We start from the raw sequence: 26,898 nt of genomic DNA, 5'->3' as shown, positions 1-26,898 counted from the left end.
TTTCTATTATTTAGATAGGTGGTCAGGAAAAGTCTCTTTGAGGAGGTATGAATTAATAGAGAGGGAGGGACCAAGATCCACGGGTATATAGGGGCTGAGCATTCTACACAGAGGGTGTAGTCTATACAACAGCTCTGGGCAAGGACAAACCTGACCATTTCAGGTCCAGCAGGAAGGCCACTGAGGCTACAGGACAGTAAATGAGATGGATGGAGACAGGAAATGAAGTCAGGAAATGCAGCAAAGACCAAGAACATTTGGGTTTCATAAGCAGTGGTAAGGAATTTACATTTTATTCTGAGAGTAACAGAAATGCATTGGAGGATTTTGAGATGGACAATGACATGATGTTTTTCAACAATCCCTCGGGCTGCTATACAGAGAAAAGACCAGGGTGGAGGTGGTCGTGGGATGGAGGTGGGGCGAATGGAGTCCTCGAGAGTTTATCGCAATAGGACGGGGAGAGGTGATGGTGATTTAGCCTATGGGAAGGGGTTTAACTGGGGTGTGCGTGAAAAGCAGTCAGATTTACTTACCCAGGCTAAACCGAATGTCTGTGTACCACTCAGCAGGGTATTCAGCACAGTAAACCAGATAGTAGCTTTGGAGCAGCCCATTTCCCATGCAGAAGACAAAGCCTCTGAAAAGGAATGCAACTGGAAACGGCCTCCCTCTAGTGAGCAGTGAGTAAACAAATGTCCTGGGGTATATGGGCGAGAAAGGTCAGGATCCATTGTTAAAAAAAAAATCAAACGAGATGAAGCAACAAGCAGTCGCATCAAACCCATTTTTAAAAACCATTTCCCTTAAATGTATGCAAGAAAAGAACATTATTATCTGGTTCTAGAGCAATCATTTATGTTATTATTTGCCTTGTTTCATTAAAATGTATAGTAGCTACCATTACAACAGCCTTGAAAGGTAAATTTCATATTTATAAATTAAGTTAATACATTCAATCCTATAAACACAGGACTGGAGATCACCTTTATATAGATCTAGATGTGAAATTCAGATTATGCTAGAAGACAGGTAAAAAGGCTTATCCCATGCGGAAGTGAAATGGAATTTTGATAGCAGTCATTCAATCATACGGCTTTCCATATGTTTCTCTAATATGATTTAATTACTGATATTGTAAGCATTCCCTACAAAGTGGGCTGCAGAACCCCTTGAGAACAGTGAGAGATTCCTCTAAATGCTAGGAACTATGAATCTAGAGGAATCTAGGAAGACATTAAAAAATATAAATAATCTCAAAATAAAATTTCCCAAGAAATAATGCTAAATACTAGACATCAAACTATGTCCTGTTTTTGATTTTGATTTGTCTCCTTTTATGGCACAATACAACCATCATACAGGAAAGTTCATAAACCTATGTGAAGAGTTTAACGAATTACTATCAGATAAACACCCATAAAGTCACTAACCAAGTCAAGAAATGGAGCATTGCCATCACCCAGAAGCCTCCTCTGGGTCCCTCCTGTTCACAGTGCCACCATCACCCCAGAAGGTAACCACTATCCTGATTCCTGTAATAATCATCTCCATTTGCTTCTTTACAATTTTATCTCATTTGTATGCATTTATATGCAGGTAAAGTATAGTTTATTTTGCTCATTTTTAATTCCATATGAAAGGAAACTCATCATTATGGTTCTAAGACTCAAGCCTGTTGTTGTGAATAGCTATAGTTCATTTATTTTCATTGTTGTATATTATTGTCATATATGAATATACCACATGTGCTTATCTTTTTTATTTTGATGAATATTTGAGTTGCTTCCATGGTGTTTTACCTACTCGAAGATTATTTTCCCATTATTTTAATGATTTTTCATTGTATGTTTAAAACTTTGATTCATTTGGAATTTATTTTGTTGCAAGAAGTTAGATAAGAATCCAATGTAATTTTTTTCGTAATGCTAGTAAATTTACTAAATACCTCGTTCTCACTGACATTCATTGCCATTGGTATTATACACTAAATTATCATACATATTGTTTCCTCTTCTAGACTCTTGTTTCTGTTCCATTGATCTATTTATTGACAGTACTACACTATTTTAATAATTGTACTTTAAAAATATGTCAATACTAGGTGGCGCTATTCTTATATCATTGCTCTTTTTAAGGATTTTCAAGTTATTCTTTATTGCTTATTCTTCACGTGAACTTTAAAACCAGCTGTGAAACACCTGCTCCCAAATGTTAGAAATATCCCATGCAGCAGTGGAATGGAACGCTGACCCCTGAACACTGGGGTTTGAACTGCCTGAGTCAACTTATCCAGGAATTTTTTTCAATAGTAAGTAGTAGCACAGTACTCCACTATACAGGGTTGGTTGTATTCATGCATGCAGAACCTCAGGTAAGGAGGAACGGCATTTACTGAGGAACCATGGATATGGAGGACTAACTATGAGTTATGCATGGATTTTCAATTGCTTGGAGTGTCAGTGCCCCCAACACCCATATTGTTCAAGGGTCAAATGCACTCTTAAATTTAAAAATTAATCAAGAGAGTGAAACTGCAGAAGGAGAACCTCCAAGAGCACTCCTCCATAAAAGAAAAAAAAAAAAAAAAAAACTTGCACAAAATGTCAGACCTCTGGTTACCAAGCAAGGCTTGCAGCAATCCAGGGAGCATTTAGGCAAGAAAAAGGATGAATCTCAAGGAGCACAGCAAGCTTTGTGGAATTTTCAGCTAACCTTAATCCCATCTCCCACTTTCCAGCTCTGCACAGCCTTGAGAAATAACAGCCTCCGTTCCCAGGATTGGGGGGAGCAAAACAGGGTTTGAGCTCTTTCAAAGCCTCATTTCCAAAGAGAAGTCTTTATTTTTCCTATCTGGTGATTCCCTGGAAGACTCCATTCAAAAGGCTTGTCTTTAGTCCACCTCACTCAAACTTAACCAGTGCTAAAAGTTTCTGGGGATGAGGTGATGTTTTGGAATGTTTTAGCAGCACAGTGGCCTGAGGCATTGGATAACAGGTGGGGCAAATATTAGACTAATCAAAAAGCTTAAAAGGAAAGACTGAGGAATGAGATGCCCATAGGAGCTCTGAAAGTCTCATATATATTTCTGGGAATCTAGACAGTCACACACACGCATAGGGCCATGCACATGCTCAGAAGAAGACCTGAAAATGTCCTAAGCTCTCATCTCTGATTGACCTTGAGGTCTCTGCAAGAAACAAGTGAGGCCAAAGCAGAGTTGTAAACTACATGGGTGGTTGTTAAAGGATTTCTCTAAGATGCACACAGAGTCCCTTGGCAAAGACTGGGAGACTCATTGGTTCCAAGTGTTTAAGGAAATCTCTATCTGATCATTAACTGGTCATTAAGAAAACCAAGTGGCCATATCAATGAAAATAAGGTTTCACAGAAAGACTTAAGAAAAGCTAGTAGAAAAACAGCATCAACAACAAACGCTGGGAGGCAGAGAGAATCTGATTTCCAGAGTTGCTACATAGTATTATTTGAAATGCTTAGTTTCTGATAATAAGCTATGGAACATGCAAAGAAACAAGGAACTATAACCTATACATAGGGGAAAATGCAACCAATTGACACTGTCTCTGAGAAGCCCGGACACTGGACTTACTAGTGTCTTTAAAACTTTAAATTAACTATTTTAAAATATATTCAAAGAGCTAAAGGAAACCATATCTAAAGAACTAAATGAATGTATAAGAATGAGAGACTATCAAATAAGAATATCGATAAAGAGATAGAAATTATAAAAAGGAAACAAACATCTGGGTGGAAAAGTATAACAACTGAAATGAAAAATTCACTAGAAGGACTTAACAGTAGACTTGGGCAGGCAAAAGAAAGAATCAATGAAATTGAAGATAGGTTAAATGAATTATTATTCCAGTCTGAGGAATAGAGAGAAAAAAACAATGGAGAAAAATAAACAGAGGTTCAGTGGTCTGTAGGACACAGAGAGAAGAATGACAAAGGGGCAGAAAGAATATTTGAAGAAATAATGTCCAAAAACCTCTGAACTTGATGACAAACATTAATCAACACACTCAAGAAGCTCAGTGAACTCCACGTGGATAGACTCACAGATATCTAAACGTAGGTACATCATGATCAAACTGATGAAAGTCAAAGACAAAGAATCTCGAAAACAGCAAGAGAGAAGCAACTCGTCAGATGCAATAGAATAACAGCTGATTTCTCATCAGAAACCGTGGAGGCAAGCAGGCAGAATATGGAACAACATATTCAGTATGCTGACAAAAAAACTTATCAAACAATATTTTTTTATCTGAGAAAATCCTCCAAAAGCTAAGGAGGAAAAAAATAGACATATTGGACTTCATAAAAATTAAGAACTTTTGTATAACAAAGAATGTTATTAAGAAAGTAAATTGACAATCTACAGAATGGGAGAAAATTTTGCAAAACAATATCTGATAATGGTTTAATATCCAGATACACAAAGAACTTCTACAACTCAACAACAGAGACAAACATCTCAATTAAAAGGGCAATGGATTTGAATAGACATTACTCCAAAAAAGATAAACGAATGTTCAATAAGCACATGAAAAGATGCTCAACATCATTAGAGATTAGGAAAATGTCAATCAAAAACCATAATGATATACTACTTTAAGTCAACCATGAGGACTATAATTTTTAAAAAAAGAAAAGAACAAGTGTTGGTGGGGAGAAATTAGAACTATTATACATTGCTGGTGGTAACGTAAAATGGTATAGCCACTTAAAAAAAAAACAGCCTGACAGTTCCTCAGAAAGTTAAACAGAGTTGCCATATGACCCACAGTTTCCACTCCTAGGTATCTACCCTAGATAAATGAAAACGTATGTTAATGCAAAACTTGTACACAAATGCTCATAGCAGAATTATTCATGGTAGCCAAAAAACAGAAATAACTCAAATGTCAACCAACTGATGAATAGATAAACAAAATGTTAAAAATCCATACTATGGCATATTATTAAACCATAAACAACATGGATGAACCTTGAAAACAATATCTTAGGTGAAAGAAGCTAGTCACAAGAGTCACATATTATATGATTTCATTTATAAGCAATATCCAGAATAGGCTAGTCCTTAGAGACAGAAAATAGATTGACGGTTGCCAGGGGATGGGGAATTGAGGAATAGGGAGTGACTATTACCAGGTACAGGACTTCTTTTTTGAGTGATGAAAATTTTCTGGAATTAGATAGTGTTGACGGTTGCACAATTTTTTGGATATATGAAAACCAGTGAATTGTACATATAATACAGTGCATTTTATGGTATGTAAGTTACATCTCCATTTTTTAAGTTAATTAAGAGAAAATTCTGGCAGTGGTGCACAGAGGTTAAATTGTAGGGCCTCTTCTGACCCTGTAACTGAACTTCACTGTGTCTGTTTCTTCTTATGCTCATCTTATAGGATTATAAAAATTAAGTGAGTTAATATATACAAAGTGCTTAGAACAGGACAAATAATAAAACTGAGTAAATATGTTATTTTTGTTAACATTATCTTTATTAAGTTGTTGCTGACATTACTTTTCCATTCAGGTATAGGTTGTTCCTTTCCACCTATTCAGGTTTTTTTTGTGGGTCCCTCAGTAGGTTTTAAAGTTTCTTCTTGGATGGGCTTCCCTGGTGGCACAGTGGTTAAGAATCTGCCTGCCAATGCAGGGGACAAGGGTTCAAGCACTGGTCTGGGAAGATCCCACATGCCTCAAAGCAACTAAGCCTGTATACTACAACTACTGAGCCTGTGCTCTATAGCCCTTGAGCCACAGCTACTGAGCCCACGTGCTACAACTACTGAAGCCTGCACACCTAGAGCCCGTGCTCCACAACAAGAGAAGCCACCGCAAAAAGAGCCTGAGCACTGCAATGAAGAGTAGCCCCTGCTCTTGCAACTACAGAAAGCCTCTGCACAGCAACAAAGACCCAATACAGCCAATAAATAAAAAATAATAAATAAATTAAAAAATAAAGTTTCTTCATAGAGAGAACCCATACCTTTTCTCTTTGCGTGTATATTTCTGCCTAGTTTCTATCTTAAATAAACTGCTTCTCTGTAAATAATTAATTAATTAATTAAAGTAAAAATAAAAAATAAAGTTTCTTCATACATATTTTGCACTTTTTTTTAATGTTTAAAACCAAGGGTTTTTTTTAAAGGGTTTAAAAAAAGTTTTTTTTTTCTTTTTTAAATTGTTACTGTAAATAGGATTTTCCATTTACATCAATTAACTATTTTACATATACAAGAAGGCCTTTGATTTTTTAACAGTAATTTTGTTCCCAGCCACATCCTGAACTCTCTTATTATTTATAATAGTTTTTTAGTATATTTTCCAGGTATATCATCATCTGCAAGTAATGTTACACTCCTCTCTTCAAAAAGAATCTGTAAGGCTTCATTCTTTGACCATGCTATGGAATGACATAAATAGCACTAGAATTATCCAGTCCTTAAATATTTGGTAGAAGCCCTTTGTGAAATCTACCTAGGACTGTATTATTGGAAGGCAGAGGAGTTGTTAATATTATTGATCATATTTATTTCTCTCATGGTAATAGGTTTGTTTAGATTATCTAAGCCTTATGGTACATCCTAATGAATTCTGGAAATTTTATATTTTCATAGAAAATCATGCATACTATTCAAGTTTTTTAACGTATCTATATAAAACTGAGAATTTAATATTTTATGATACTTTTAAACTCTCAGTATATTTGCTTATTACTCCATCACCACAAGAATCCTATATGCTGCATTTTCATAGCCACAGATAAGTGCCTACCCTCTCCCAATCCCTGTAACTACTAATCTGTTCTCCCTTTCCATAGTTTTATCATTTCAAGTATATTATGTAAATGGACTCATACATATGCAACCTTTGAAATCGGCTTTTTTCACTCAGCATAACTCCCTCAAGATTCATCCAAGCTCCAAGACATATTTGTTAGTGAAAAAAGAAAGCTATAAAATAGTATCTATAATTAGCCACCTTTTTGTAATCAAGAAAGGGAAATAAGAATATGTATACATATTTGCTTATTTTTATAAAAGCTTTATTGGAATAAAATTAACATACCTAAAATTCACCTTTATTAAAGAACTTTTGAGATACAACTGACATACAATAAACTGCATATATTTGAAGTGTACAATTTGATATTTTTTATTAGTAATGTATATATGGCAATCCCAATCTCCCAATTCATCCCACCCCAACTTCCCCTTCCCTGGCCCACTTTCCCCACTTGGTGTCCATATGTTTGCTCTCTACTTCTGTGTCTCTATTTCTGCCTTACAAATTGGTTGATTTGTACCATAAAATTCACTCTTTTAAAGTGCACAATTCAGTGTTTCTTAGTATGTTCACAAAGTTGTGCAACCACCACCACTATCTAATTCCAAAACATCTTCATTACCCCAAAAAGAGAGTTCATATCTAGTGGCACTCAATCCCAATTTCCCCCCTCCCTAGCCCCTGGAAACCACCAATCTACTTTCTGTCTGTAAGGATTTGCCTGTTCTGAACATTTCATATAAACAGAATCATATGATATGTGGTCTTTTGTGACTGACTTCTTTCACTTAGCATAATGTTTTCAAGGTTCATCCGTGCTGTATCACTACTTCATTACCTTTTTATAACCAAATAATAGTTCATTGTATTTTGTTTACCCATTTGTCAGTTGATAGAAATTTGGGTTGTTTCCACTTTTTAACTGCAATGAATAATGCTGCTATGAACATTCACATCTAAATTTTATGTGAATGTATGTTTTCCTTTTTCTTGGATAGATACCTAGGAGTGGAATTTCTGGGTCTCATGGTTAACATTTTGAGGAATTGACAAAATGTATACCAAAGTGACCATATTTGCCTACTTTTACCCCCTCCCCCCCAAAAAAAACTCTAAAAGGATAAATGAGAAACTAATGTTAAAAGATACTTACCTATAGGGACTTCCCTGGTGGCACAGTGGTTAAGAATCCTCCTGCCAATGCAGGGCACATAGGTTCAATCCCTGGTCTGGGAAAATCCCACATGCCGTGGAGCAACTAAGCCCATGTGCCAAAACTACTGAGGCTGCACTCTAGAGCCCTTGAGCCACAACTACTGAGCCCACACGCCACAACTACTGAAGCCTGCGTGCCTAGAGCTGGTGCTCCACAACAAAAGAAGCCACTGCAATGAGAAGCCCCCACACCACATCAAAGATTAGCCCCAGCTTGCCACAACTAGAGAAAGCCCACACACAGCAACAAAGACCCAAGACAGCAAATAAATAAATAAATAAATAAAATTATTTTTTAAAAAAAGATACCTATAAAGGGCAGAAGGAAGGAAGGGGATAAAGAGTGGAAGGGATTGACATGAAATGAAACCTTGCTGAATTTATCTTCATATAGTTTTGAAATTTTGACCATGTAAATGCCCTTCAATATAAAAAAATGTCAAATATCAAATATCAAAAAGTGAAGAAAGCAAATTGTAAAACTGAAAACAAACCAAAATATGAACCCACTTGTATATAAAACTGATAACACACACAAAAAAAGAATAATTTCAAGTGACATTTGCACACAGTACTCTGACCATATAGCCTTAGTGGGCTATATTCATTCTAAGCAGAGCAAAAATAGAGACACAGACATAGAGGGAAAAAACTTATGGATACCAAGGGGGGAGGGGCATTAGGATGAACTGGGAGACTGGGAATGACATATATACACTATTGATACTATATATAAAATAGATAACTAATGAGAAGCTACTGTATAGCACAGGGAACTTTAGTCAATGCTCTGTGGTGACCTAAATGAGAAGGAAATCCAAAAAAGAGGGGATATATGTATACGTATAGCTGACTCACTTTTCTGCACAGTATAAACTAACACAATATGGTAAAGCAACTACACCCCAATAAAATTTTTAATAAGTAAATAAATAATAAGAAAGAATGGCAAATATATAATAAATTTTCATTTATTCTATTTTTACCAATAATAATGGTATTGTGACATAAATTACTTTATGAATATTGTCAGATAGAGAAAACAAGGAAATATGCTATTGCAATTAAAAAATAAGATTTTCAGTGTAGAAGAAGAGATAAATATAAAATTAAATATAAAATTAATTGAAATATAAAATTAAATGAAAAGTTGTAATGTTAAATTTGAATTGGAAATACTGATATGGATTCATGACTTTTAAAATTGGCCCACTCAAAGATCCAGGAGAAATGGCCCACCAGCAGCAAAAACACACTAAGCAACTGGGTCTTCACTTGTAAATACCATACCTAAAGAAAGCAGGGCACCACGGAGAAGTAGCTTATTCTCGATCAGAGGCAGGAAAAGTACAAGGTTGAGTCAGAAATGTTTTGTTGTGTTGGAAAGTAAGGAAACAATTGAAGATTAAACAGGAGACAGGAGTTGTCAAAATTACATAGATGCCAACTGGAAAGGAGTTCCACTGGCCAAATATGTGACCAACTGGGTATCAAAAAGAATAATGACCATAGTTGATTATAAACATCTGTAAGTGGAGGTTAATCTTTACTACACCTCGTTGGATTCTTATAAAAATTAAATAAGATGAGGAAAGAAAAAGTGCCTGACATAGGATAGTTGCTAAATAACTTGTTTCTCCTCCTACTTATATACCATGAAGCTTTGGGAGCCCGAAAGTGGCTTATGTCCTTAGAGAGAAAGGGTCTTAGAAGGCTAAAGAAAGGCTATTAAAAAATAGCTGTTGATCTCCCAATGTGGCCCTGTCAGTACCAACAATGCCCCCCAAACAGGTCCAGAGGCAAAGTCCTTGCCTTTTGAAAATCCAGGACATAGTGCATATAGCCATTTTCCAAATTAAACCAAATATCCACCCAATCTCTACCTTCTGGACTTTCCTAAGTCTGAATGTGAAGTCAATACCCAATTGTATCTCATCCAAAGGAGTGTGTATTAATCAGGAGAGGCTCACTATTATAATAAACAACTCCAAAGAGTTTCCACATAATAAAAGCTCATTTCTGGCTCACAGCACAGTGCTGTTCAGGGGTGATGCTCTGCTCCATAATCATTGAGAACCAAGGCTCTTTCGGGGCATCTCCCTCCTCTGGCCAGCAGACAAAGACAATGTGGAGGATTGTGTAAAGGTTTTCTTAAGTCAGGCTGCAGACTAGAAGTAGCATATATAACTCCTACTTTGATTCCTTTGGTGCCACCCAACTGCTACAGAGACTAGGAAATGCAGCCTAGCTGCACAGGCAAAAGGCTCTGGAAAGCCAGGAGTCTGGAGAACAAATAAAATTCTGATTGGAAAAACTTTGCTGTTGGAAAGCTGGGAGCAGTTTAAAATAAGTGTTTCAGTGTAGAACATGATAGAAACAATGAAGAGCAAGGGGAGGAGAGTCCACCCAAGGGGCTAACCATTAGTGCTGTGGAAGGTTGCAGGTGAGTTTCACCTTCAGATCCCAATATGGCCTGAGACTCAGTTTCTCTGGGGCTTGGAACCCTTCACTTTAATTCCCTCCTACAATTCTAACGTACATTTTCATTCTTTTGTGTTTGTTCTGATACAGAGTCTGATAAGTATTATGTAAATATAAAGTTTTCTATCATTGCTAAGTAAATATTCATTTGGGGTGATGCTTATTGGAAAGGGTTAACTGTAATTGCAAATCCAAATTAAACTAAAGAAAAAACCTTTAAAATTACACATCTTGCGTAGACCATCTCATATTTAACTAAGTCTTCTTCAAATATAAATGCTATTGCTGAGATTATCAAGCCTATTGAAGACTTCTCACTATATGAAATTTTAAACTTCATTGTCAATCAAAATAAATTCAAATTCTATATATAAATACAAGCCTTCCATATATACAGCTACTTGGTATGTATAGTAATAACTCCTTCCTCAACCCCATCTCCCCCTTCATCCACTACCCTATTTTTCTGCTTTCCTTTACAGCAGAACTCCTCCAAAGAGCTGTCTATATTGCCATCTCTATGTCTTCTCCTTTTCCCCTCCCTTCTCCTAATAGAAACTGATCTTGGCGAGACCACCAGAGACCTCCACATTTCCAAATCCAAGAGCCAATGTTCAGCTCTCTTCTTATTTGACAAGTTAATCACTCCATCCTTCTGGAAACACTGTCTTTACTCAGCTTCCAGCACACCATTTTCTCCTGATTCTTCTCCTACCTCACTGATTTCTCTTCATTTTTGTTTGCTAGTTTCTCTTCATCTCCTTGACCTCTATATATCCCTGATACTCCCAGGGCTTGGCACTCTTTACGTCTCTATTTACCACCACTGTAGATGTGATCACATCTAGTCTCATACCTTTTAATATCATCTGTAGAATAACTCCCATATTTTGCCTCCAGGCAGGATGTCTGCAGTCCTTGAACTCAGACTTATATAGCCAACTTCCTACTAGACATCCAGTTGAAAGGACATCTAAAACTTAATACCTGATTCCCTACCCTTCCCAAAACCTGAACCTCCCTGAGTCTGCCCCATCTCAGTTCATTCTTCCGCTTGCTTGGACTGAGGATGTTGAACAATCATTGACTTCTCCCTCTTCTCTCTCTTCTCTTCTCTCCTCTTCTCTCTCTCTCTCATAATCTACATAGAATCTATTAGCAAATCCTGTCAGCTCTACCTTCAAAATATTTCCAGAATTTGGCACATCTTACCATCTCAATCAAACATGAAGATGATAAGAAAATCTCCAAAACTTGGAAACTTAATATCACACTTCCAAATAATCTATGTTTCAAAGCAGAAGCCTCAAGTGAAATTTAAAAACTATATTGAATTAAATGAAAATGAAAAATAGAATACATCAAAATTTGTGGGACACAGCTAAATCAGTGTGCATAGAAATTTTGTAGCACTAAATCTATACAACAGAAAATAGGAAAGGTCTTAAAACCACTACCTTAAGAACCTAGAAAAAAAAAGAGCATAATAAATCCAAAGGAGGCAAAAGGAAGGCAACAATAAAGATAAGAGTAAAAAATCAATAAAATTCAAAATATTAAAACAATAATAAAATGAGTTTTTTGAAAAGGTGAATAAAATTTACCTTTAATGAGACTAATAAAGAAAAAAGAGAAAACATAATCAGGAAAGAAACAGGATATAACATTACAGAAACTTCAAACATCAAAAGAATATTAATGAAATACTAGGAACAACTCTACATGCATAACTTTGACATTTTAGATGAAATGAACTAAATCCTTGAAAAACACAAGATGTCCTAACTTGTCCTAATGAAATAGATCATTTGATTAGCCCTATAACTATTAAGAAAATTGAATCCATAATTTTAAAACTCCTCAAAAAAAGAAATCTCCAGGTCCAGATGGTTTCACTGGAGAATTCTGCCAAACATTTAAAGAATTAACACTAATTCTGCACAATCTCTTCACTTTATAAAGCTAATATTACACTGATACAAAAACCAAACACAGTACAAAGAAAAAACAAACTACAAGCTGCTAATACCCATGATTATAGACACAAAAAATTTTAACAAACTGTTAACAAATAGCATTCAGCAATATATAAAAAGAATCATACAGCATGACTAAGTGAGGTTTATTCCAGGGATGCAAGTCTGGTTGAATACTCAAACATCAAGCAATGCAATCCAAACTTTTAATAGAATAAAAAAAAAAATATTATCATCATATCAATCATTGTAAAAAAAACTGATAAGCCAGAAGAATCAAGATGGTGGAGTAGGAGGACATGTGATCACTCCCTCTTGCAAGAGCACCGGAATAACAACTAACTGCTGAACAACCATTGACAGAAAGACACAGGAACTCACCAAAAAAACCCACCCCACATCCAGAGACAAAGGATAAGCTGCAATGAGACGGTAGGAAGGGCGCAATTGTGTTAAAATCAAATCCCATAAGTGCTGGGTGGGTGACTCACAAGCTGGAGAACAGTTATACCGCAGAAGTCCTGAGGGTTCTGAGCCCCACGTCACACTTCCTAACCTGGCGGTCCAGCAATGGGAGGAGGAATCCCCAGAGAATCAGACTTTGAAAGCCAGTGGGATTTGATTGCAGGACTTCCACAGGACTGGGGGAAACAGAGACTCCACTCTTGGAGGGCACACAAAAAAGTGTGCTCACCAGGACCCAGGGGGAAGGAGCAGCGACCCCATAGGAGACTGAACTAGACCTGCCTGCTGGTGTTGGAGGGTTGCCTGTGGAGGTGTGGGGCAGCTATGGCTCACTGAGGAGACAGGGGCACTGGCAGCAGGGGTTCTGCAAAGTGCTCATTGGAATGAGCCCTCCCAGAGTCCATCATTAGTCCCACCAAAGAGCCTGTAGGCTCCAGTGCTAGGTAGCCTCAGGCCAAATGACGGGCAGGGTGGGAACACAGCCCCACCCACTGGCAGACAAGCAGATTAAAGTGTCACTGAGCTCCACCCACCAAATCAGATTAAAGTTTTACTGAGCTCCATCCACCCAGGCCAACCCACCATCAGTCCCTCCCATCAGGAAGCACACACGAGCCTCCTAGACAGCTTCCTCCACAAGAGGGCAGACAGCAGAATCAAGCAGTATCAGCAGTATTTCATCTTGTGGAACTGAAAATCACAGCCACAGAAAGACAGAGAAAATGAAAAGGCAAAAGACTTTGTACCAGATGAAGGGACAAGATAAAACACCAGAAAAACAACTAAATGAAGAGGAGACAGGCACTCTTCCAGAAAAAGAATTCAGAATAATAATGGTGAAGATGATCCAGGACTTTGAAAAAAGATTGGGTGCAAAGATCGAAAAGTTTACCAAAGACCTAGAAGAATTAAAGAACAAACAAACAGAGATATGCAACACAATAACAGAAAGGAAAATACACTAGAAGGAACCAATAGCAGATTAACTGAGGCAGAAGAGCAAATAAGGGACCTGGAAGACAGAATGGTGAAAATCACTGATGCGGAAAAGAATAAAGAGAAAAGAATGAAAAGAACTGAAGACAGCCTAAGAGACCTCTGGGACAATGTTAAACGCACCAACACTCGCATTATAGGGGTCCCAGAAGGAGAAGAGAGAGAGAAAGGACCCGAGAAAATACTGGAAGAGATTATAGTTGAAAACTTCCCTAACATGGGAAAGGAAATAGCTACCCAAGTCCAGGAAGCACAGAGAATCCCAGGAAGGATAAACCCAAGGAGAAACACACCAAGACATATAGTAGTCAAACTGACACAAATTAAAGACAGAGAAAAGTTATTAAAAGCAACAAGGGAAAAACGACAAATAACATACAAGGGAACTCCCATATGGTTAACAGCTGATTTCTCAGCAGAAACTCTGCAAGTCAGAAGGGAGTGGCATGATATATTTCAAGTGATGACAGAGAAGAAACTACAACCAAGAATACTCTACCCAGCAAGGATCTCATTCAGATTCGAGGGAGAAATCAAAAGCTTTATAGACAAGCAACAGCTAAGAGAATTCAGCACCACCAAACCAGCCCTACAACAAATGCTAAAGGAACTTCTCTAAGCCAGAAACATAAGAGAAGAAAAGGACCTACAGCAGCAAAAACAAAACAATTAAGAAAATGGTAAGAGGAACATACATATCGATAATCACCTTGAATGTAAATGGACTAAATGCACCAACCAAAAGACACAGACTGGCTGAATGCATACAAAAACAAGACCCATATATATGCTGTCTACAGGAGACCCACTTCAGACCTAGGGACACATACAGATGGAAAGTGAGGGGATGGAAAAAGATATTCCATGCAAATGGAAATCAAAAGAAAGCTGGTGTAGTGATACTCATATCAGATAAAATAGACTTTAAAATAAAAAATGTTACAAGAGACAAGAAAGTACATTACATAAAGATTGAGGGATCAATCCAAGAAGAAGAGATAACAATCATAAATATATATGCACCCAATATAGGAGCACCTCAATACCTAAGGCAAATGTTAACAACTATGAAAGAGGAAATTGACAGTAACAGAATCATAGTGGGGGACTTTAACACCCCACTTACAACAATGGACAGATCATCCAGACAGAAAATTAATAAGAAAACATAAGCTTTAAATGACACAATAAATCAGCTGGATTTAATAGATATCTACAGGACATTACATCCAAAAACAGCAGATTACACATTCTTGTCCAGTGCACATGGAACATTCTCCAGGATAGATCACATTTTGGGTCATAAGTCATGCCTTGGTAAATTCAAGAAAATTGAAATTGTATCAAGCATCTTTTCTGACCACAACACTATGAGATTAGAAATCAATTACAAAAAAAAATAATAAACACACAAATTTAAAAAAAAAAGAAATCAATTACAGGAAAAAAACTGTAAAAAGCACAGACACATGGAGGCTAAACAATATGCTACTAAATAACCAACAGATCACTGAAGAAATCAAAGAGGAAATCAAAAAATACCTAGAGACAAATGACAATGAAAACACAATGATCCAAAACCTATGGGATGCAGCAAAGGCAGTTCTCAGAGGGAAGTTTATAGCAATACAATCCTACCTCAAGAAACAAGAAAAATCTCAAATAAACAATCTAACCTTACACCTAAAGAAACTAGAGAAAGAAGAGCAAACAACACCCAAAGTGAGTAGACGGAGAGAAATCATAAAGATCAGACCAGAAATAAATGAAATAGAGATAAAGAAAACAATAGCAAAAATCAATAAAACTAAAAGCTGGCTCTTTGATAAGATAAATAAAATTGATAAACCTCTAGCAAGACTCATCAAGAAAAAGAGGGAGAGGACTCAAATCAATAAAATTAGAAATGAAACAGAAGAAGTTACAATGGACACTGCAGAAATAAAAAGCACCATAAGAGATTACTACAAGCAACTATATGCCAATAAAATGGACAACCTGGGTGAAATGGACAGATTCTTAGAAAAGTATAACCTTCCAAGACTGAATCAGGAAGACATAGAAAATATGAACAGACCAAGCACAAGTAATGAAATTGAAACTGTGATTAAAAATCTCCCAACAAACAAAAGTCCAGGACCAGATGGATTTACAGGTGAATTTTATCAAACATTTAGAGAAGAGCTAACACCCATCCTTCTCAAACTCTTCCAAAAAATTGCAGAGGAAGGAACAATCCCAAACTCACTGTATGAAGCCACCATCACCCTGATACCAAAACCAGACAAAGATACTACAAAAAAAGAAAACTACAGACCAATATCACTGATGAATTTAGATGCAAAAATCCTCAACAAAATACTAGCCAACAGAATTCAACAACACATTCAAAGGATCATCCACCATGATCAAGTGGGGTTTATCCCTGGAATGCAAGGATTCTTCAATATATGCACATCAATCAATGTGATACACCATATTAACAAACTGAAGGATAAAAACCACATGATCATCTCAATAGATGCAGAAAAAGCTTTTGGCAAAATTCAACCCCCATTTATGATAAAAACTCTCCAGAAGGTGGGCATAGAGGGAACCTACCTCAACATAATAAAGGCCATATATGACAAACCCACAGCAAACATCATTCTCAATAGTGAAAAACTGCAAGCATTCCCTCTAAGATCGGGAACAAGACAAGGATGTCCACTCTCGCCACTACTATTCAACATAGTTTTGGAAGTCCTTGCCACAGCAATCAGAGAAGAAAAAGAAATCAAAGGAATCCAAATTGGAAAAGAAGAAGTAAAACTGTCACTGTTTGCAGATGACATGATACTATACACAGAAAATCCTAAAGATGCCACCAGAAAACTACTCGAGCTAATCAATGAATTTAGTAAAGTTGCAGGATACAAAATTAACACACAGAAATCTCTTGCATTTCTATACACCAACAATGAAAGATCAGAAAGAGAAATTAAGGAAACAATCCCATTCACCATTGCAACAAAAAGAATAAAATGCCTAGGAAGAAATCTAACCAAGGAGGTAAAAGACCTGTACTCAGAAAACTATAAGACACTAATGAAAGAAATCAAAGAAGACACAAACAGATGGAGGGATATACCATGTTTTTGGATTGGAAGAATCAACATTGTAAAAATGATTATATTACTGAAAGCAATTTACAGATTCAATGCAATTCCGATCAAATTACCAATGGCATTTTTCACAGAACTAGAAAAGAAATTTTATGATTTGTATGGAAATGCAAAAGACCCCAAATAGCCAAAGCAATCTTGAGGAGGAAAGACAGAGTTGGTGGAATCAGGCTTACCAACTTCAGGCTATACTACAAGGCTACAGTGATCAAGACAGTATGGTACTGGCACAAAAACAGAAATATAGATCAATGGAACAGGATAGAAAGCCCAGAGATAAACTATGGTCAACTAATCTATGACAAAGGAGGCAAGGATATACAATGGAGAAAAGGCAGCCTCTTCAATAAGGGGTGCTGGGAAAACTGGACAGCTACATGTAAAAGAATGAAATTAGAACACTTCCTAACACCATACACAAAAAGAAACTCAAAATGGATAAAAGACCCAAATGTAAGGCCAGACACTATAAAACTCCTAGAGGAAAACATAGGAAGAACACTCTTTGACATAAATAACAGTAAGATCTTTTTTCATCCACCCCCTAGAATAATGGAAATAAAAACAAAAATAAATAAGTGGGACCGAATGAAACTTCAAAGCTTCTGCACAGCAAAGGAAACTATAAGTAAGACGAAAAGGCAACCCTCAGAATGGGAGAAAATATTTGCAAATGAATCAACAGACAAAGGATTAATCTCCAAAATATATAAACAGTTCACCCAGCTCAATATCAAAAAAATAAACAACCCAATAAAAAAATGGGCAGAAGACCTAAATAGGCATTTCTCCAAAGAAGACATACGGATGGCCAAGAGGCACATGAAAAGCTGCTCAACATCACTAATTATTAGAGAAATGCAAATCAAAACTACAAAGAGGTATCACCACACACCGGTTAGAATGGGCATCATCAGAAAATCTACAAACAGTAAATGCTGGAGAGGGTGTGGAGAAAAAGGAACACTCTTGCATTGCTGGCGGGACTGTAAATTGATACAGCCACTATGGAAAACAATATGGAGGTTCCTTGCAAAACTAAAAATAGAACTACCATATGACCCAGCAATCCCACTGCTGGGCATATACCCAGAGAACACCATCATTCAAAAAGACACATGCACTCCAATGTTCATTGCAGCACTATTTACAATAGCCAGGACATGGAAGCAACCTAAATGTCCATCAACAGATGAATGGATAAAGAAGATGTGGTATATACATACAATGGAATATTACTCAGCTGTAAAAAGCAATGAAACTGGGACATTTGTAGAGACATGGATGGACCTAGAGACTGTCATACAGAGTGAAGTGAGTCAGAAAGAGAAAAACAAATATTGTATATTAACACATATATGTGGACTATAGAAAAATGGTACAAATCAACCAGTTTGCAAGGCAGAAATAGAGACACAGATGTAGGGAACAAACATATGGACACCAAATGGGGAAAGCGGGGAGGGTTGGGGGGGAACGAATTGGGAGACTGGGATACCAAATCGTACACTCTAAATATATGCAGTTTATTGTAAAAAATTAAAAAATAAAAAGTTTTTAAAAATTGATGAAATTCAACCCCTATTAATGATAAAAACTCTAAGAAAACAGGAATAAAGGAAAATTTTCTGAACCTGATAAGCACATCTACAGCTAACCTTATGTTTAATGGCCAATGGACTGAATGTTTTCCAAGATCACGTCTAAGATCATGACCAAAACAAGATGTCTTTTCTCACCACTCTCATTTAACGAAGTGCTCGAAATTCTAGTCAATGCAACAAGGTAAGAAAAAATTAAAAGCATACAGATCAGAAATAAGAAAGAGAACGCTTCCTGTGTGAAAATGACATGATTGTCCCTATAGAAAATCCCAAAGAATCATCTATAAAAGGGAAAATTCATAAATTGGACTTCGCCAAAATTTTTTAAACTTTTGCTTTTCAGAAGACTCTGCTAAGAGAATGAAAAGACAAGCTACACATTGGGGAAAATATCTGCAAACCACATATCTTAGAAAGAACTAGAATTTTAGAATGCATAAAGAACTCTCTCTCTTAACTCTGTCTTAGGTAACATCTTTTCAAGGAAGTCAAGTCAAAAAAATTTATGGACATATTTTTTATCTACCACAATGACCTTGGCAACTTAACTCCTCTGAACCTCAGATTCCCATTGATAAAAGGAGTTTAATAATAACCAACCTCAGAAGGCTGTTGAAAGAATTATATGGTGTCATTAATGTAACTGGCACATATTAGAAATTGATGACTAAGTGTTTCCCCAACAAAGGAAATCAGTTTCTCTGTATAAAGCTGGGGGCCAGCCTAAGACCTAAAACTGTCTTTGTGCCCTAGTCTTTGTGTTTGCTCATATATCCTCTTTGGGGCCCTCTCCCCCTGCTTCCCTCTTTCTCCTAGTTTCTCAGGATCCCAGACGTGCATGACACAGAGAACAGACATGCATGGCATACCCCAAAACGTTTATTTTTCCTGGAAATTTCCAGTTTTCAAATCTTTTCTCTCCAGTTGTTTGTTTGTTTGTTTGTTTTTGCAGCGCAGCATGTGGGATCTTAGTTCCCCAACCAGGGACTGAACTAAGATCCTGCCAGGGATTAAACCCATGCCCCCTGCTTGGAAGCACAGTCTTAACCACTGGACCACCAGGGAAGTCCCTTCTCTTTCCAGTTCTTTTATTGAAACCTGCCATCCCTTTGTCCCAATCCCTCAGGATGCTCTCTACTTCCTATTATCTTCTAAGTGACACCTAAAACCTAGGGGCAATACTCTCTGAAGTGGAGTTAGCACCTGTTATGAGCACATTTGCAACTGATCTTTGAAAACTAGGAAAGAGACCCAAGTATCCTTCTCAAAAGCTCTTATACCAAAATAGAAGATTGAAGGTAAATATTATGTATCCCCTGAAAGAAAGTTGAGCCTGTCCCTCATTCACGCTTTGCATAAATACTCTAATCAAATAGTAATCAGATGGCACTCACCCTACCTAACATCAGCTCCAGTGTGAAAATGAGAATTGCGGTTATGGGAAAATGTCATTTCACAACTGGAGACACTTGGGGAAAGGAGAACTCTACACAGAGTTTTTCAATGTGGAGGTTCCCTATGGCACTGGGTATCCGTAGGACACCTGAAAAGCCTGAGTGAAAAGAGAAATAGTGAGAGAAGAATCCTAAAATAGATATGGAAGGACAGAGAAAGCATTTTTCTCAAGGTCTTAATGGTTGCCTTGGATGTGGCAGTAAAAATCATCTCACAAGGTGACTTTCTCTGCTTCCTCCCCTCCAAGATGGCAGATAAAGAGAAGTCAGTGATGCAAGATTTCCTGTTACCTCTCCTTGGGATTTTTTTGCATTTTTTACCTGGCTCCTTGAAGACACATTGCTTTAAACCAAAGAACACACTTGAATGGTAGGAATTTCAGACATGTTTCAGGGCCACAAAAAAGAGCTATAGGGGCAGATTGTGCTTTGGTACCAATCAGATTGTGTTCAGGCAGCCTTATTCTGTTTATGCACCCTGCTGTCCCAGATAAGAAGGCATCTATCCTGAGTGTGTGTGTGTGTGTGTGTGTGTGTGTGTGTGTGTGCCTGTGTGTATGTGTGTGTGTTACTCCTGCTGGGCCAGTGAAGAATATGAGGCTCACAGAGGTGTGGTAATCTTCCTAAGGCCACACAGTTACAAAGGGGCAGTAGAGATGAGATTTAAATGAGGGTCTTCTGCTTCAAAACAACAAACTCATTTCCAATCGGACAGGAAAATTGAGATCAAAATATAGAATTGGAAAAAAAAACCCACATGCCCTTCAAAGGAATCCATGTTTGGTTTTCAGCTATTTTAGTCCAAGGATTTTGTTGCATTTCCGGTAGTCATTTGCTGTATTTGCCACCCAGCATTCGTTCTTCCTTCTTATGGTAACTACCCTGGGTCTCCACCAGGGACCCACTCCCTTCCCATCTTAGCCCATGAGAGAGTTCATCCTAAGTGAATTAGAACAAGGACAGCCCTATTACACTGGTTGTTTCAGAGATGGCCATATAACCCAAAAAACCCCAATAAGGTTTTGCTTATGTTTTTTCCAGAATTATTATTTTCCACATGCCTTGGATTTGAGAGGACATACGCTCTTAGATGCTACAGTTGTCTTGCCACCATGAAAGGACAGCCTTTCTAAAAACAGAGCCAGTAAAAGAAGTAGAGCCAAGAGCTGAAGAGAAAAACCAGGTCTTGATGGTATCTTTGGAACCACTACCTCAATCTGGACCTGAAGTTAGAATTTTTCCAGTCATGAGAGTTAATAAATTCAGGTTTTACTTAAACCTACTTGAATTTTCTGTCACTTGGAATTGAAAGAGTATTGATTAATGTACCATCACACTGTTCTCTTTTGAAATAAGCATCAAACTTTTCCAAGTCTAAAGCCAGAATTGGTGAAAGTTTTGAGTTGCATTTAATCATAAAACAGAGATTCCCCAAAATTATTTTCTTGGAGCAGAACTCACCAAGAGGTCTTTCCTTGTTGGAGCCTCTCTATATGCCAAAGGGCATTAGGCCAACCAGTCCTCTAAACCCTTGGCTCACTTCCCCGAGTCCTTCCCAAGAAATAACGAACACTGACAATTAACAGTCACTTGTCTATATACTCAGATGATACCTGTCATTGTAAGTAATGGTTTTGGACATATCAGAGAGTGGGAAGTGCAGGCCAAATGCAAAGGTGACTAAATATCGAATGAGTCAGTGCTGCATCCCATCTAAGCTTGTGTTTTATTATGGACCTTGTGCTGTGGTTTTAATGGTGCCCTCTGCCCCCAAATATGTTTATGCCCTAATCCCCAGAACTTGTGAATATTACTTCATTATAGCCAAAGAGTGAATATTCTTACATGGCAAAAGATGAGATTAAATTAAGGATCTTGAGAAGATGAAGTTATCCTGGATAATCTGGTTAGACCCTAAATGCAATCGCATGTATCCTTATACAAGATAGAAGCAGGAGAAGAGAAGAAAGATACACAGAGAAAAAGACAATGTGAAGACAAAGCACAGAGAAGTAACCACAAGCCAAGGAATGCAGAGAGCTAGCAGAAGCTGGATGAGGCAAGAAACAGATCTTCCTTTAGAGCTTTCACAGGGAGCCCTGTGGACACCTGCTGGACTCCAGAATGACAAAAGAAAAAAATTTCAGACTTCTGGCCTCCAGAATGATGAGAGAAAAAATGCTTTTTGTTTTAAGGCTCCTAGTTTGTGGTAATTTATTATAGCAGCTACAGGGAACTAATACACCTTGTTAGAGTAATATTAGGCCATTGAAATTAATTTCAGTTCAGACATTTATTAAGGGAACGTGCCAGCAAAGGACCATATACAGCTAATATTTATAGAGTGCTTACTATGCTCCAGGTAATGTTCTAAGTACTTTACACATATTAACCCATTTAATCTTCTTATGAGGGGGGTCAAAAATTATCTGCACTCTGACTATATTAAAACTTCAGTTGGCCGCACTGTCACATCAGCACTTTCTATTCAGGGCTACTGTCTCCCCAGTCACTGCTGTGCAGGTGTGAACATGTTACATCAGTTCATTTGTAACTGTGGTGCGAGCAAACATGGATGCCCCACTTGTGATTTGCACAAAAGAAGAACAGCGTGCAGCGTTTTGTTTTTTGTGGTCTGAGGGTGTACCTGGTGCCATTATTTATCAAAGACCTTGTGTGCAGTATGGAGAAAGTGTTTTGTTGCAAACAAGCATGTATGAATGGATAGAGAAGTTCAAGGAAGGTCACACAAGTGTTAGCCATCAAGAAGGAGCCAGATTCACTTCTGATGAAGAAGTGAAGACAGCGGTGCATTTGTGGCTCTCAGCTCAGCCTAAAACATTTTTTAATGAGGGAATACGAAAGCTTGTTGACAGATGGACAAAGTGTATTGAAAAGCAAGGAGATTATGTCAAAAAAATGATGTATTTGTCTTCTCTAAAAGTTAATTAAAATAAATTCTACAGCCAGAGTGTGGATAATTTTTGATACCCTCATAGTAACCCTAGAAGATAGGTAATATTGTAATTATCCCCATTGTACAGATAAGGAAACTGAGGCACGATGAGATTAAATTAGCCCAAGTTGACACAGCTATGAAATACCACAGCTGGGATCCAAGTCCAGGTGGAGCTATTACCAGAATTTCTGCTCTTGATCACTTTGCTCTATTGCAGTCACTGTAAGAAAAACATCAGTTTCATGGGCATTTGTCTACAACACAGGTTCTCACCTCTGACTGCATATTCAAATCACCCAAGGGGCTTTAGGAATGCTAAAGAGGAAGAGGCACACTGGAGACAAATTAATCAGAATCTTAGACATAGGATCCTGGGCATCAGTAGCACTTAAGTGTCCCCCCAGATGACTCTAATGTGCAGCCAGGGTTAAAAACCGCCGACATCATAACCTTCCATGGCAAATTTAACTAACTTTTTCAAATTGGCAGTGACCAGATGTTTCGGTTTCTCCAAAGGCTATGTACACACAGAGAAATTAGACTGTCAAATCTAGTTTTTTTTTGAGGGACTCAATTCAATAAAACTACATTTTTTTTCCCTGAAACAGAGTGGTTGCTCATTTTCTACTAAGGGTTGTACCATGGGAAAAATTCAATGCAAAGGTTTCCCCAAAGCTCCTGGGACTTCTTCCTATCTTGCTCTGATGACCTGGAAGTGAGGACAGACAGGTCCCATTGTCAACCCCTTGCAGATGTCATCTGGTGTGAATTATCTGGTGGTCATGATCCAGTAGATATATTAAAATTATGAAAAACAATGAAATGATTAGCTCATGAAGACCTAAAATACAGTACACCACTTTTAAGTTTCCTGTCTATATTATTTCTTAGTATTTGTGCCCTGGTAGTATTGGGAGGCCCTGGAACTGCTCACTCACTCAATTTTCCTCCTTCTTCCATCAAAATTGAAGTTCATCCTGAACATTCAATGAATTACTAAGATTTTAAGAAACTTTGAGCATTCTTTTGAGTGAAGGAAAGAGTAATCATCATTGAGGTACAACCTCCTACAAGAGACAGGCTACAGACAACTGACCCTATTTGTTTGTTTGTTCACCTGCTTATTTATTTATTTATTTGTACCCTATAAGATCAAAATCTTAGTGTACAAATAGAACCAGATCAATTTCTTGGCCTGAGTAACTAATTGATTAGTTGAATAAGTAGTTTACCTTTTCTTTTTCTTTAAGTTGATTGATTTGGTGTGGGTTTTGGCATTGTATAGACACACCTGCTCAGCCACTCATGCTAAGTGGTGATGACCAAATTAATAAATTATAAATTGTGACATGGGGTGGTTTTCAGCTTGAAGTACAAAGTTCAGCAAGGCTACTAAGGTAAGATAAGGACAAGGTACATTCACTGTTGGACACAAAGACATCATTTCTCTAAGCTGCAACTTTATCTCCTTTATTTCTCATTGTTTGCAAAAACAAAGCTGTGGTTTTCTAATTCTAGCTGTTTGGCTTTATACTGCAGCCCAGTTTTATAGGGATTCTAATGTCATTTGGAATGGGCCAGGAATAGAGCCCATTCCCACCAGCCAGATTGAAAAACTCATAATATATGGATATTGGGTAGAGTACTCAGAAAAGCCTTAGCTCAGAGGAGGGGATTAATTAGCCTTTGCACTAGCACTCTTCTAGAACCACCTAATAAATCAGATCAAGACCTGAAAGGGCTAAATTACTTCCAAGTACCTTAACTGTACCCCAGAACAAAGCTCAAGAATATTTATAGGAATACAAAAATATCCAACAGCCAGCAAGTACAATGTCTGACCATCTAATCAAAGATTACCAAGCATGCAAAGAAGCAGGAAAACACTGCCCATAATAAGAAGAATAATCAATCAAAATGACACAGATGTTAGAATTAGCAGACAATGACATTAAAACAGCTATTATAATCATATTCCATATGTACATAAAATTAAGTAGAGACATAGAAGATAGCAAAAAGACCAAAATCAAACTTCTAGAAATGAAAACTACAATGTCTGAGATGAAAATACCCCAGATAGGATTAACAATACATAACACATCACAGAAGAAAAGATTGTAAACTTGAAGGCATAGCAATAGAAACTATCCAAAAGAAACACACTGAAAAAAAATTTTTTTTAATGAAAAAAGCATCAGTGATCTGCAAAACAGTTTCATAGACACATGGACCTCAAAGATATGTAATTGAAGTCCCAGAATAATAGGAGAGAGAAAAGGGGGAAATTAAGAATAATGTACAAAAGTTGTCCAAATTTAATGAAAACTTTAAGCTCACAGATCCAAGAAGTTTAAAGAATCCCAGCATAAGAAACATGAAGAAAGCTACATGAAGGACTCTAATGATCAAATTGCTCAAAACCAATGATAAGGGAAAAGTATTAAAAGCAGCCAGAGATCAAAAGACATATATACAGAGGAACAAGATAAGGTTTCTTTTTGGAAACAATGCAAGCAAGATAACAGTGGAGCAACATCTTTAAAGTACTGAAAGAAAATAACTGTCGATCTAGAATGCTATATCTAGAATTTTATATACCTTCAGAAACAAAGGAGACAAAGACATTTTCAGATATTCAAAATATGAAAAAGCTGTTCTAAAAAAATAAAATTCTTCAGGCAAAAGAAAAAATAATATCAGATAGAAATATAGATCAACCTCCAAAAGTAAAGAGCATCATGACAAATACATGTTTTTTATTATGTAAAGCTCTTTAAAAGATAATTGACTGTTTAAACAAAAATAACAACAATATGTTGAAGCTTCTTATGGCATGTGTATAAGTAAAACAAAGAACTACAAATGCATAAAGTTCAAGAGGGGAGAAACGGAAGTATATTTCACATTCCTACACTATACATGAAGCGGTATAATATCACTTGAAAGTTAATGATGATAAATTTAAGATACATGCTTTAAAGCTTTAATGAAACTAACAAAAGAAAGTTATAGCTAACAAGCCAACAAAAGATGTAAAATAGGATAAAATAACACTCAATTCAAAAGATGGAAGATAAAGGTAAAATGGAAACAAATAACAGAGAGATGAATAGAAACAAATAGCAATATGATAGATGTAAACCAAACTACATAAAAATCCCATTAATTATAAACATTCTAACAGTCCCAATTAAAAAGCAGAGATTATCAGTGTTGAGTAAAAAGCAAGATTTGACCATATGCTGCCTTCAAGAAACATACAGTGAATTTAAACACAGAGACAGACTGAAAGTAAAATGTTGAAAAAGTATATACCATGTCAACCCTCATAAAAAGAAAGCCATAGTGACTATAATAATATTAGATAAAAGATTTCAGAGCAAAGAACATTATCAGGAATAAGCGTAATGACAATGAAGTGGTGATAATAAAGGAATAATGATAAAAAGGATCGATTCATCAAGGACATAGCAATCCTAAATGCTCATGCATCTAATAACAGAACTTCACAACACATGAAGCAAAAACTGGTAGAACTGTTAGGAGAAATAGGCAAGTTCCCGGTTTTAATCAGACATACCAATACTCCTCTCTTGATACTTATAGAAAAAGTAGGCAGAAAATCAGCAGGATATAGAAGATTTGAAAAGCACTATCAATCGAATTAACCTATGGACATTTTTAGAACACTCCTCCTTACAGCAGAATATCTATTCTTTTCAAGTTTAAAGAGCACATTTACCAAGATAGACCAAATTCTGG

General features: G+C 36.9%; 1 protein-coding gene across 1 annotated transcript in view; it reads right to left on the bottom strand.

Annotated features, from left to right (window-relative positions):
* The window catches only part of SRD5A2 (steroid 5 alpha-reductase 2), a 47,141-nt gene that overhangs the window by 10,047 nt on the left and 10,196 nt on the right, over positions 1-26,898 (bottom strand). The window contains exon 2 of the mRNA XM_057743177.1: positions 537-700. Within this exon, the coding sequence (XP_057599160.1) occupies positions 537-700 (164 nt within the window). The remainder of the gene's footprint in view (positions 1-536; positions 701-26,898) is intronic.

The sequence above is a fragment of the Hippopotamus amphibius genome, chromosome 7, assembly GCF_030028045.1.
Source record: "Hippopotamus amphibius kiboko isolate mHipAmp2 chromosome 7, mHipAmp2.hap2, whole genome shotgun sequence".
Lineage (NCBI taxonomy): Eukaryota > Metazoa > Chordata > Mammalia > Artiodactyla > Hippopotamidae > Hippopotamus > Hippopotamus amphibius.
Note: the sequence above shows the minus strand (reverse complement) of the source record. Positions and strands in the feature narration are given on the sequence as shown.